The 13082-nt window shown below is 48.6% G+C and overlaps 1 protein-coding gene across 1 annotated transcript in view; it reads left to right on the forward strand.

The window, feature by feature from the left end:
- Positions 1-3244: 3244 nt before the first annotated feature.
- The window catches only part of Bmp6 (bone morphogenetic protein 6), a 162455-nt gene continuing 152617 nt past the window's right edge, over positions 3245-13082 (forward strand). Inside the window, exon 1 of the mRNA XM_090356447.1 lies at positions 3245-4678. Coding sequence (XP_090212573.1) covers positions 4036-4678 — 643 coding nt within the window. The 5' untranslated portion in view covers positions 3245-4035. The remainder of the gene's footprint in view (positions 4679-13082) is intronic.

Below are 13082 nucleotides of genomic sequence, written 5' to 3' on the forward strand. Positions count from 1 at the left end.
AGGTAATAGATACAGAAGAACATGTCATCTGTTGGTCTTGAGTGGGATGTCACTGTCTTTATACTCATTGCCATCCATTTCAGGTCTTCTTTTCAGGTTTCCACTGTCCCTTAAGGAAGTCTCTGCTCTTGTACTCATCATCTGGAGGCTCCCTTAGCACCTCTTATTCCCTTATTCCCTTATTCAGCAGTTGCAGAGTCCCCCCTTGGTGGGGGGTAGGTATGTGAGGTGCCCCTGACAGACCTGGATCAGGGTTGCTGCTTAAATGTTTCATGGATAATGCTTCATCAAGAGTCACTTTTAACTCTTCTCTGAGGGTCTAAGAAAAGGGGCGATGAGCCTGGTGCCAGTGGTTCATGCCGATAGTCCTAACTACTCTGCAAACTAAAGTTTGAGGATTGTATTTCAAAGTCAGCCTGGGCAGGAAAGCCTGGGAGACCCTTGTCTCCAATTAATCACCCCAAAGATCCAGAAGAAGAGCTGTAGCTCTACTTCCCTCTAGCACTAGCCTCTAGCTTAATAACAGCACCTACCCTGAGACTGGCACAAAAAAGATAAAGAGAGAGGGGGAGAGAAAGAGAGAGAGGGGAGAGAGAGAGAGAGAAAAGAGAAGATGGATGCTGATGGTTCACATGTGTAATCTTAGCTACTCAAAAGACTGAGAATTGAAGATCACAATTTGAAGTCAGCCCATATATATATATTCTCTCTCTCTCTCTCTCTCGCTCTCTCTCTCGCTCTCTCTCTCTCTCTCTCTCATACACACACACACACACACACACACACACACACACACTAAAGAAAAGGTAAGCTGGCACTGGTATTTGTATCTGCACAGGTTTCCCATGACATTTATCCCTATAGAGTTCTGTACAACACCCAAGTCACAATCCTTTTTTGTGTCTTAAATGACAAGCTTTACTGCCTTCACAGTTGTTTAATGGGTTTAATGGTTTTCTGGTACTTTCATAGGTTGAAGCTGCTTTTTTCTCTTTTTGGCCAGTCCTGGCTTAAACTCAGGGCCTGAGCACTGTCCTTGGGCTTTCTCAAGGCTAGAGGTCTACCACTTGAACCACAGCACCACTTCCAGCTTTTTCTATGTATGTGGTACCAAGGAATCGAACTTGGGTCTTTGTGCATGCTAGGCAAACACTCTACCACTAGGCTAAACTCTTGGCTTTGCTATTGCTTTTATTCCCAGGCTCCTGGGAGTCTTATGAAGAGTGTGAAAAGGAGGCCCATGGCAGGAAACCTCTACATATTTGCTTAGAACTCATGGCCGCTGAGGGTACCATGGCTTAGATTGAAGAAATAAATGAAGCTGCCTCTTTAATTGTAGGAATCCTGGCATTCTAGCCCCACCTGGCCTAATCATGTATTCTCCTCTCAGGTGAACTAAATCCCTGAAGATGGTTTACAACTGGTCTCCAAAGTGTATGGCCAGAAATCAGCTGTTTGGGTGCATTATTAGAATTAGAGACTCCTGAATGACCACTACGCCTGAGCCATGGTAGATCTAGAAGGGATCCAATAGATGGCAGGAGGTAATGAGCTTTACTTAAAACAGGTTCTTTATCATAAGAAGGCATGGAAATCCCATGGTCTCTAAATCTGCATAGTTTATATCTAACTCATAGTTTATATCTATGTATTTATTCTCAAATACCTTGGATCATATGAACTTGGGCTGCCAAGTCAGCAAACTGCAGTTGTTATTTTCTAACCCATACCACTTTTCCCCCCCTTTTTAAAAAACATTTTATTTTTTGAATATGTATACATTTTTGTAGTATTTTATTGTGGGAGTAACGTAGAGAGAAGTTACAGCTACATTCATCAGGTTAACCCAAATCACTTTTTTTTTTTTTTTGCCAGTCCTGGGCTTGAGCTCAGGGCCTGAGTCCTGGGACTTCCTCAAGGCTAGAGCTCTAGCCCTTGAGCCTCAGCACCACTTTTGGCTTTTTTCTATGTATGTGGTACTGTGGGATCGAACCTGGATCCTCGTGCATGCTAGGCCAGCACTCTACCACCAGGCCAAACTCCCAGTCCTATGCCACTTTTGACCAGTTAGAAGAACCCAATGTTTTAAGGTGAAATTGCTTCTAGGGTCTATTGGTGACTGAATAGCACACTGGCAAATGAATTCCTCTCTATATTGTCAGATGGTGGTGTTGGTTATATTGTCTATGGCTTACAACAGTCTGTGTTTGAGGGTCTTGTCTGTTGTCCCCCCTCCCTCATTTAGAGTACACGTTCCCATGCTTGGTGTGATTGTCTTTACTTTCCACTACATAAATGATATTGTATGTCAGTATGTTGGAATGCAATGGTAACTGAGAATATGAAGAACCACTGAGACAGTAATAAGAAGGTAAAGATGGCTTTTGTGTGTGTGTGTGCCAGTCCTGGGGTTTGAACTCAGGGCCTAGGCACTGTTCTTGGACGCTTTTTGCTCAAGGCTAGCACTCTGCCACTTGAGCCGGCATATCCTGTGTATGTGCTACTGAGGAACCCAGGGCTTCGTGCATGCTAGGCAAGCACTCTACCATTAGGCCACACTCCCCGCCCAAGGATGGCTTTTTTTTTTTTTAAATCATATTAGTGGATCTCACCCTTCTCCTTTCTAGTGCTAGCTGAAAAAAACCAAAGGAAAGCCCCACAGGCTCAAGACAAATCAAAAGGTTCCACCCGAAATCCTCGGGACTCTGGCAGGCTTGCTAGGCAGTTTCCCCGGAGGGTGTGTCTCAACTCCCAGCAGCTGTCCTCGAAAGCCACGTGTCCGCAAACGCCTACATTACATCAATGAGAGAATCTAAGGAGGGAAGGGGAAAACGCTCCCCCTCCAATCTCCCCTCAATTCAGGCGCTTACTTCTATTTAACACAACTTAAGTCTCTGCTACTGAGGAAAGTTCGGACGGCGATGGTGATCAGAACGTTTTAAACCAGCCACGACCCCTTCGCCTTTGGTACCCCGCAGCTCCTCCCGTGCCTGCAAAGAATTCCGGGCACTTGAAACCTATGCGCAGCCAGGCTTTGCCTCTCAGGAGGGGAGGGTGAAAGAAGGGGGCGTGTCTATTTAAATAGCCTTTGACATACGTCTTCCTATTGGCTCCTAGACTGTCGGTTACCCCGGAGGGCGGGGAGTCCGGTGGCTGGAGCGCTGTACCTGAGCTAGGCGCACAGCAGAAAGCCCATATTGGCTGCTGCGCGGAGCGCCGCGCCGAGCAGCGGGAGACTGTGAAAACCAGAGCGGACGCCGAGTCCCTTTTTCGGCAGGCAGGTCCCTTTCCTTTTCATCCCGTCTGCCAGCGGGGTTTGCTGGGCAGCCGAGCGAGCACAGAACGGAAAGCAAGATCTCTGCCGTCTCCACTTGGGGAGGCACGCGGGGCGCCGAGTCTAGAAGGGGGAGCCACCGTGCCCCCCGGGGGCGGCGGGGCGCGGAGTTTGCGGGCCAGAAGGAAGTTAAGCTCCGGGGAGAAGATTGGCATTTCAGGACGCATTGAAACCACTGCCTAGGCCCTTGGGGCGGAGTAAACTTCACCGCAGCCTTGCCAGCCGGGTTGGAGGCGTGCGCGTGGACGATCGCCCCCAGCTCCTGAAAGTCAGCCCCGCTCCCCCGACACCCCGAGCCTCAGCCAGCTGCTCCGGAGAGCTCGAGGCAGCGCACGTGTGCAGACGGGGAGTGACCGCGCAGTGACCCGCCCAGGGGCAAGGGCGTGGGCCGCAGCGCCGTCCTGAATTGGACGCACCTGGCTTGGCCCGTGCGCTTTTTTTTTTTTTTTTTCCTTCCTTTTAAGAGACTTGCACGAGAGCGCGGGGCTCCCCGAGTGATCGCCTCTTCGCCTCCCCTCCCGCCTGGGCTACTTGGGGGCGCCCCCGGACGACCATGAGAGATAAGGACTGAGGGCCAGGAAAGGGAAGCGAGCCCGCTGAGAGGTGGAGGGGGCTGATCACATCAAGGGCCACCGCGGCCTCGCTCCGGCTTCGCTCCGCAGCTCGACGCCTCGCGGCGGGGTTAGCCCAGCCGGGCTGGGATGCCGGGGCTGGGGCGGAGGGCGCAGTGGCTGTGCTGGTGGTGGGGGCTGCTGTGCAGCTGCTGCTGGCCCCCGCCACTTTGGCCGTCTGTGCCCGCGGCGGCGGCCGCCACCCCCGGGGGACAGCTGCTGGTGGACGGCGGGAGCCCAGCCCGTGCGGAGCCGCCGCCGCCGCCGCAGTCCCCATCCTCGGGCTTCCTGTACCGGCGGCTTAAGACTCACGAGAAGCGGGAGATGCAGAAGGAGATCTTGTCGGTGTTGGGGCTCCCGCACAGGCCCCGGCCCCTGCACGGCCTCCAACAGCCGCATCCCCCGGCACTCCCGCAGCAGCAGACGGAGGAGCCCCCTCCGGGGCGGCTGAAGTCTGCGCCCCTCTTCATGCTGGATCTATATAACGCCTTGTCCACCGATGACGAGGAGGACGGGGCATCGGAGGGGAACGGGCGACAGCCGGGACTGCACCGAGGGGCCAGCTCGCCCCCGCTCCGGCAGCAGCCGTCTCCAGGCGCTACACACCAGTTCCACCGCAGGAACCTCCTGGCCCCGGGACCCGGCGGGGGCGGCGGCGCGGCTCCCCTGACCAGCGCGCAGGACAGCGCCTTCCTCAACGACGCGGACATGGTCATGAGTTTTGTGAACCTGGGTAAGGATCTGGGGGAGCGTCATGGTGAGAACACCCCCACCTCTCCTTCCTAATCCCCTGGGCACCGGGTGTGTGTGTCGGGGGTGGGGGGAGGAGATGTGTGTGGCGCGCGGGGCCCGGCTGGTGCCGTGGGGATGCGGGGAGCACTCGCGCTCCAGCCACCTGTGCGGCGCCGGGCGGCTTGGGCGCTCTCGGCGGGAGGAGGCGGGCGGGCGCGCGGGGACAGCTAGGAAAGCGCCGCCCCGGGGTGGGGTGGAGTGGGGAGGACGACACCGTGTGTTCGTGGGCGCCCGGAGCACGTATTCTGCGCTCCTCCTCTCACTCCTGCCCAGCTCGGGGGCCACGTTTAGCCCGACTAAGGAAAAACAAAAACCGTCCCCGAGTGGAGCCATCCTGGGAAGAAAGCCATCTCTCCTCTGTTGTCCACCGCTCCCCCCCCCCCAATCCCCAATGCTTGGATGATCGTTTTTCCCACGGAGACTTTTTGGAGAGTTCCGTGGCCGCTGAACCCCTTGGGGAAGGGGCTGTGCGCGTGTTCAGCGGAATCTAAGGTGCTGGGGAAGGAGGCGCTGGGATTCCACAAGGTCCCGCGAGGGCCCCCGCCACGCAGTCCCATCCTGCCGGCTGGGGCTCGCTCCTGGACTGGACCTGCGCCCCCCCCCACGACCTCGCTGGGAATCCGCCCCGTGACGACGGGCCCCACAGGCCCCAGGCCATGTTTCCCGGAGGCCAACTTTTCCTCCAGGTAGCTCACGCCGCGCGCGCGCGCGCGCGCGCGCGCGCTCCAGGAGAAGGGGCCAGGGGCGGCGTGCAGCTCCTCGCCGGAACACGTTGCCAGGCAACGGAATGGAAATTCAAGGGCGGATAAATCGGCCTCTGCCACACACGTTCTGCGGCGGCTGGGATGGAGTTACATCTCCTTACCTTTTACCCCCTTTTTAAGTTTCCCCCCCCCTTCCCCTCTTTAAATGGCTCACGCCTGTAGCCTCCTTTGGAGGCTGAGATCTGAAGATCGCGGTTTGAAGCCAGCTCAGTGAGTCTCACATCTCCAGTTAATCACTTCAAAACAGCCAGAAGTAGAGCTGTGGCTCAAGGACTTGAGCATTAGCCTTGAGCTGAAGAAGCTCAGGGAACAGACAGCACCCAGACCCTGAGTTCAAGCCTCAGGAAGGGGAAAAAGGGGAGTGGGATGGGAACTACAGGCTGACTGAGTTCAGCAAAGACAGGGATGGAGTCTTCTGCACCAAGACTTGGGGTTGCACGGCCTTGTCCCCAACAGGGATGCAGTGGGGGGTGAGTCTTCAACCTCTTGTGATGCACGTGCCTATCCCCAGGCCCAGGAGTGGGTTAGCAGACACACAGGTCTCCAAGCTATGTCAGAGCCACCTGCATTATTAACAGCCTTGTTTGCATGCATGATTCCCGTGTAATCTAAGTGATTTCTTTACATTTGTGCCTGTGCTCCCCCAATCCCCTGAGCTTTAGTGGGGGAGAGAAGGAAGGAGGGCAGGGGTCCCTGGGGGAGGGCTCTCCTCCCCCAGGCAACAAGATTGACAACCCAGTGGCCCAGAAATCCTCCTGGGAAATTCATGAAACAGAATCTCACAGGGAGAGGAAGGGTCAGGGCCTGCCAGTCTGGCTACTTGAACTACCAGAGGATCTGATTGGAGAACTTCATAATTTGTAGGAACCAAATCCAAGGTTGACCCACCTCCAGAAAGCATTCTAAGGAAATTCACTCTTGTGTCAGTGAAGACAATTTCGTGATGGTGTTGGTTTAGGGTTAGCAGGGAACCATTGCTATTCCTTATTATAACTTTTCTGCTTCTGATTTCATACATTCCACCCCATATTCTCTTCCTCAATGCATCCTTCCTCCAAGTTTTCTGACAGCTTTAGGAAAAAGTGTAACTGCCTCTCAGGCTGAGATAAAAGTGGAGAGAGACAGGTATCTGCCCCCCTCGCAGAGGAAGTTTTAGTTCCCCAGGAAAACTTCCTGGGTTTGGTCTGCAGACTTCAGCCTAGCTGATTAGCTTCACCTTGTACACCTAAGGGATTCTGGGGCTGCTTTCCCTAGGTGTCCAGAGACCTCAGAACACTTGGGGGGTCGGGCCTATTTTGCTTTAAAATGCCTTAGACTTTTCAATATGCTATCATGATCAAGAACCTCAGGTACTGAAGGGAGGTCTTGACAGCTGAAGAAAATTGATTTGTCATCCCAGTAACAGACTAAGATGTAAGCTTCCAAGAATAATCCCAGCACCTTAAACAAAACCCCAAATGTCCAGGTGGCGCTGGATTGCGCTTTAATCCAATGTAAGAGAACAGAATCAGTAATCAGACTCCATAAAAGGCCCCCGGATGCTGCTGGGGCCTGAGAAACCACTGCCTAGGGTGATACTGGAAATGTCTAGACTTGGCTTGAGGCAAGTTTGTAATGCTGACATTTGTTCTATTTAGTGACCTCCAAATTCCCCTCCTTCCTTGCTTTTCTGACCTTTTGTGGTCTACTAGTACATGCAGCTTCTGAGTCACACTGAAAAGGTTGACAGCTAATTTTGTTAAGGCAAAGGTTTAGTGTGGCATCTTCATTTCTCTTTCTTCTTCCCTTCCTTAATTTTTCTTCCCTGTCTTAATTTTTTTTGGGGGGGGGCGGGGGCACTGTAAACTCAGGCCTGGGCATGGTCCTTGAGCTTTCTTAAGGCTAGCACTTTATCACTTGAGCCACAGCACCATTTCTGACTTTTTCTGTGCATGTGGTAGCAAGGAATTGAACCCAGGGCTTTGAACCACCAGCATCTGGCCCAACTTAGTTTTTCACAAAGATTTTTTTTCTTTTTTCTTTTTTTGGAACTGGAGTTTAAACTCAGGGTCCAGAGTTTGATACTCGGGCACTTTACCATTTGAGCCATGCCCCCAGCCCTTCATAACAGTCTTAAAAAGTCTAAAGAAACAAAGAGTACAGTTTTCAAAATTATAATTATATGAACTAGAAGCTCCTCATGTCCCATTACTGGGTTTTCTGATAAATCTTGCACCTACTATAGGGCCAGTCTTCTTAATTAAAGGAGCAAATCTTTTCCTAGGTGAGTAGAATCCAAACAGAACTTGCCAATCAAGCCATTCTGTTTAATCTTAATCCATTTAGCAGTAGGCAAGGGAGATTTCACAATGAGAGGCTAATGTGATAAAATGCATTACCATGCCTCCCGGTGTAATAAGGACAGTTTCATTGGAAGAAAGTAATCATTTAGCAATGTGGATTCTCAAACTAAGGGTGTTGGAGATTTCCCAATTGGTGCCAATGTCATATTAATGCTTGTGTTTGATGACTCATCTGTTAACCTACAGAGGGATGCACGTTACACCACTGTGTTTAAAAGTAGTCTGTCCACTGGGTTAAAAAAGTTACACATTGGAAGGAGGAGGGAAAGTGTGACATAGTTGTAAACATGCCACTTCTCTGTGACTGGAGGAATAATTTACTCATGAAATACATCTGAAACACCCTGAGCTTTGTCAGCCAGCAAGACTATCAGGAAGTATGAATCAACAGGATGAATCTTTCTCTTAGTCCAAAAGCTGGTCATTTGACCAGCTCATTGTGTTTATGTCGATGGTTTTCAACTCTGGGTGAGCAACCTGGCATGGGTAATGCTTAGCTGTCTGCTACCTCTGCCCCCTGTGGCTGGTCTGCTGAGTACCCTGGTGAGCTAGTGAACTTGCATTAAAACCGGGCTACAGATGCCTGTGCCCCCCCACTTCCCCGCCCCCACTTTTTTTCCCCCTATTTGTTTTCTACTGTTGAAAAAATATCTTGGCAGCCGAAGAAGCAAGCCTGCCAAGTTGGTGACCTTGGAGAAGCACCCTGAAATATCCTTCAGATCTTGGTGGAAAAATGCACCTTCTGAGAGAGACCTTTTCTACCCTTCAGTGTTCACTACAGACCTTCCCCTGGCCTTACCATCACAACACCCTGCTTATTTCCTTCCTTGTGCTGATCACAGGGAGTTTTTCTCTTTTCTTTTCAAATTTGCTTACTCATTTGTTTGTGTCCCCTTCAGGATGTCAGCCTGTGGGCTGATGTCACCAGTCCACCCTGACGCCTGCATACCCAACCCACGTTAAGCCTGCTACGTAGGTGCCCCAGACAGATTGAATTCATGAACACGTAAACAACAGCCCACCATTCATGTTCACATTCCCATGAATCTGAAACACTACACACTAGAAATGGAAGACCAGATTTGTTTTGAGCAGAAACTTTGAAGTGAAGGTTTGAATGTGGAGGTTTATCCCAGTGCTATTTATTGGTATACCTCTATGAACCTGAATTCTTCCCATGTACACCAGTTTGTGGTATATATTAGACATGAGAGTAGGCAGGTCTCTACATTTTTGCATTTCAGATTTATTTATGTGGAGTTAATGAGGTGTTGATGTCTAGATGGGATTCAATGAAATTTAAAAAAAAACCGTGCTCAGGGAAAGGAGTGAATATGTGTTAGTACAAGTAACAAGAAACTTATTGTACTAAAAATACTGGCAATCTTCTCAACAAAATTACTCTTGGGGAACATCAATTAGAAGAAAAATGGAATACTCCCTACTTGTCTTTGTAACCAGATACATTGTACTGTCTTTCCCTCATAAACACAGGATCAGCAGTACGATTTTTCATTGAAGCTGAAGTTTTTTGTTAGCAGAGAATAAATCCTTGCCTGCAAGCTACTCATTGCAAGAGTAGATGGGAAATTTTGCAAGGCTGTGGCTCAAAAGAGCTGTAGATGTTCTCACAAAGAAATTTAAATGTGAAATTCTGTGGTATGTGGACAACAAAAAGAAAAAGGTTGCACAAAGTGTTCTTAAATTAAGATCAAAGGGCAAGCAGATACCATTGTTTCAGGCCTCTGTTGGGGTTTCCTTTGGCTATCCTTCTAAGAATGGGTATAAGTCCTTTTTTTTTAAGTATGCTGAATCATGGTTAGTGTCTCTGCTTCAGAGCTTACCTTGGCTTAATTTGGAACTCAGCTTCCTTAGGGGTATGAGAGAAGTGATCTTGCACTTTGCCCACCAACCACACATCTCTAGGTCTTTACAATCTAGCCGCTCCAGCACTGGAATATTTGAATCGGAAGAATGTGTTTCTGATTTTGAATTTTAGAAGTATCTGGTCAAAAGGAGTCAAGGATGTGTGGGAACTTGTAAGATCCGTAAAGCAGTTATTTAAGAAAGGCTTTGCGGAGTAAGTGGCCATTACACATTAACTGCCCTGTCCCGCCCTCCTGAGGCCTGCTGCCTACCACGTGCTGTGCTGGCAGTGGGCTCCCCTGACCTCACACTGTCTACCTGGGCCTGTGGGTGGGGATGACTTCAATCCTCTTTTGTGTCCTTAAGAACCAGTGCATTTCTCTAGTCCTTATCTCTTTTCATTCTGATAGCAGCATTGATTTTATTCCAACTCGTGTTCTTTTTTCATACCCATAACCCCTGTTTAGCACTTATATGTATCTTGCCAGGGGCTTACTTCCGCCTGGAGAATGCAAAATTGCTGACAGTTGTATCAAAGAGAAGGGAAACTAATACAACTGTTAGTAAAAATTAGAGTTACTAAAGAACCTCAAGTTTATTATTAGTATTGCACAAAGGACTTTCGTTGTATTATGTTCCTAATGTATATACTGTAGTTTGAATTATCCCTATTTCTCTTATCCATCCTCCCTTAAAAAATAGTTGTCATTTTCCTACTACCATGTAAAGTCCTTGGGTCACGTGCACCTCATCCCTTTCTCAGTGCCCTATTCTTCCCGCTCTTAAAACATTTCATTTTTGAGAGCCAGAAATTGTCAGAACCTGAGTTCCAACTGCCCATCCACAAGTACTAGAAATCAGTTTAACGTGTGTGTGTGTGTGTGTGTGTGTGTGTGTGTGTGTGTGTGTATGTGTGTGTATGTGTATGTATGTGTGTTTGGATGTATGTAGCATGAGCAGGCACATCTTCATGTTCTGGGACTTGAATGAAGGGCTGAGCTTTTTTTTTGCCAGTCCTGGGGACTGAACTCAGGGCCTGACCACTGTCCTTGGGCTTTCCTCAAGGCTCTACCACTTGAGCCACAGCATCACTTCTGGCTTTTCTCTGTATTTGGTCCTGAGGAATCAAACATGGGTCTTTGTGCTTGCTAGGCAAGCATTCTACCACTAGGCCAAACTCCCAGCCCTCCGCCCCCCCCCAACACTTAACACATTTTTGACACTGAAATGTATTGGGTTTTTTTTTTTTTGGTTGGTTTGTTTGTTCAATTACAAGGGTTTTGAAAGCATTGTTCTCTATAGATTTTTTTTTAATATTTAAAAAACGTGGGATAGTAACTCACAGTGTGAACTAACGTGACCAAGAATAGATAACTGGTTCTGAGTTTATTCATTAGCTTAGTTTAGCATTATGATTTTATGTTTATCTACAGAATTTAGAAGTGGAAAGTGCTTGAGTATTGCCGTAAATTCTAACAGAACAGTAGGGCTGCTGATCAGGTATGAGTGGGAAATCTAGAAGAATTACAAAAGCATTCAAGGGCACAATCCTGGGTAAGAGGATAGGGAATCCCAACTCTTTGGGGATTTTGTGGAACTCTGCTTTTAGAAAAGATAATGCAACTTATTTCTATAAATATCCTCTGGTATGCCGGAGGACCATTGACCCCAAAGAATTGTTTTCTGCCCTGAGACTGAGTTGAAAACCATGTTGCTCAGAACAGCATTGTTCCCCTGATATTCACAGGCCTCGATTCCCTTCCTGCCCTTCCCATCTCCATTATTCCAGAGATGTGATCCATAATAGAGATGGTATCTAAACTGTATCAGGTAATTCCTTCATGGCTCCCCACGGTCTTGTTATCTCTAAGACAGTCCCAGATGATTGGGTTGAAAAATCTCCTTGGAACATTTTTACAGAATGAGATTCTGGGTTCTGAGTGACTTCCTGATTTTCAAGTTCATTGGCATACACCCTTGATTTGTGATCTTGCTAAATAGGTCTTGATTGTCCTGGGTCTGAAGTGTCTTTGCTCTTCAAGAAGCCCGTTTCTGCCCAGATTGTTTTCTCATCATTGGAGAGACTTTTGTCTGGGAGGGAGAATGGAGTGAACTCAAGGCAGGAGGAGGCAGGGGGATTCTTGGGGGAGTGGCACCCCAAATTGACCTTTAATATCTACCTCCTTCTGTATTATCACTCTGGTCACTTACCCTTTTACCCTGTCCAGAATGTGACTTCCAGCCCCAAACATCTGCGTTTGTTGATGTTGATTATTGTTCCTGTGTTTACTGTCTTGATTTCCTGTACATGAATATAAGCTAGGAAAAAAAATCCCATTTGTGTCTCAGCAGAGGGTGAGATTAGCTGTGTCATTGTCACGTGACATTGTTTCTAGTGCTGATGAAGCTGGATTTTGCAATCTATAAAATATTGACTTTGCCTTTTTTCCTGACACCAGTTATTTTGCTCCTCCCTTCTTTAAAATCTGTGAATTCCATTTAAATTATCCACAAATTATAAAATGGAAGGCTGAAAGTCTTTATTTCTTTCCAGGTTTTATTTGCATATTCCCATTTCAGCTCATGACCAAGAAGTTGTATAAAGAAGAAATGTACTTTTCTTTTTTACTTTTTTGACAGTCCTGGGACTTGAATGCACTGTCCTTGGGCTTTCTCAAGGCTAGAGCTCTACCTGAACCACAGCACCATTTCTGATTTTTTTTTTAATATGTATGATACCAGTAATTGAACCTGGGTCTTCATGTATGCTAGGCAAACACTCTATTACTAGGCCACATTCCTGGCCCTTTTTTCCTCCTCCTCCTCTTCCTCCTCCTCCTCCTCCTCCTCCTCCTCTTCCCCCTCCCCTTCTTCCCCCTCCCCCTCCCCTTCCTTCTCCTCTCCACTTCCCCTCCTCTTCTTTTTCTTCCCCCTCCCCCTCCTCCCCCTCCCCCTCCTCCTCCTCCTCCTCCTCCTCCTCCTCCTCCTCCTCCTCCTCCTCTTCCTCCTCTTCCTCCTCCTCCTCCTCCTCTTCTACTTAGAGCAGATTAAGACTCACAGCAAAATTGGGCAGAAGGTTACAGAGATTTCTCATATCATCCTGGCCACCTCTCCTTCCTTTTGAGTGTCTGTCTCATGTGACTGCAGAGCTGTCCTCTCAGTAGAGTTGGTGAACAGTTTACTTGGATTCGCTCTTGGTGGTGTTTGCTCTGTGGGCCTGGGCAGGCATTATGTGTCATGACATGTGCGACCATCACTGTGCCATAGACTTGTTTTACTGTGCCAAGAATCCTCTGAGGGAAGTAAATCCTTGAAAATCTTTGTGAATAGAGCCATAAAATAGCTTTGTTGAGTAATATTTTTTTCTAGGGTT

The sequence above is a fragment of the Megascapheus bottae genome, chromosome 22, assembly GCF_031878675.1.
Source record: "Megascapheus bottae isolate mThoBot1 chromosome 22, mThoBot2.hap1, whole genome shotgun sequence".
Taxonomy (NCBI): domain Eukaryota; kingdom Metazoa; phylum Chordata; class Mammalia; order Rodentia; family Geomyidae; genus Megascapheus; species Megascapheus bottae.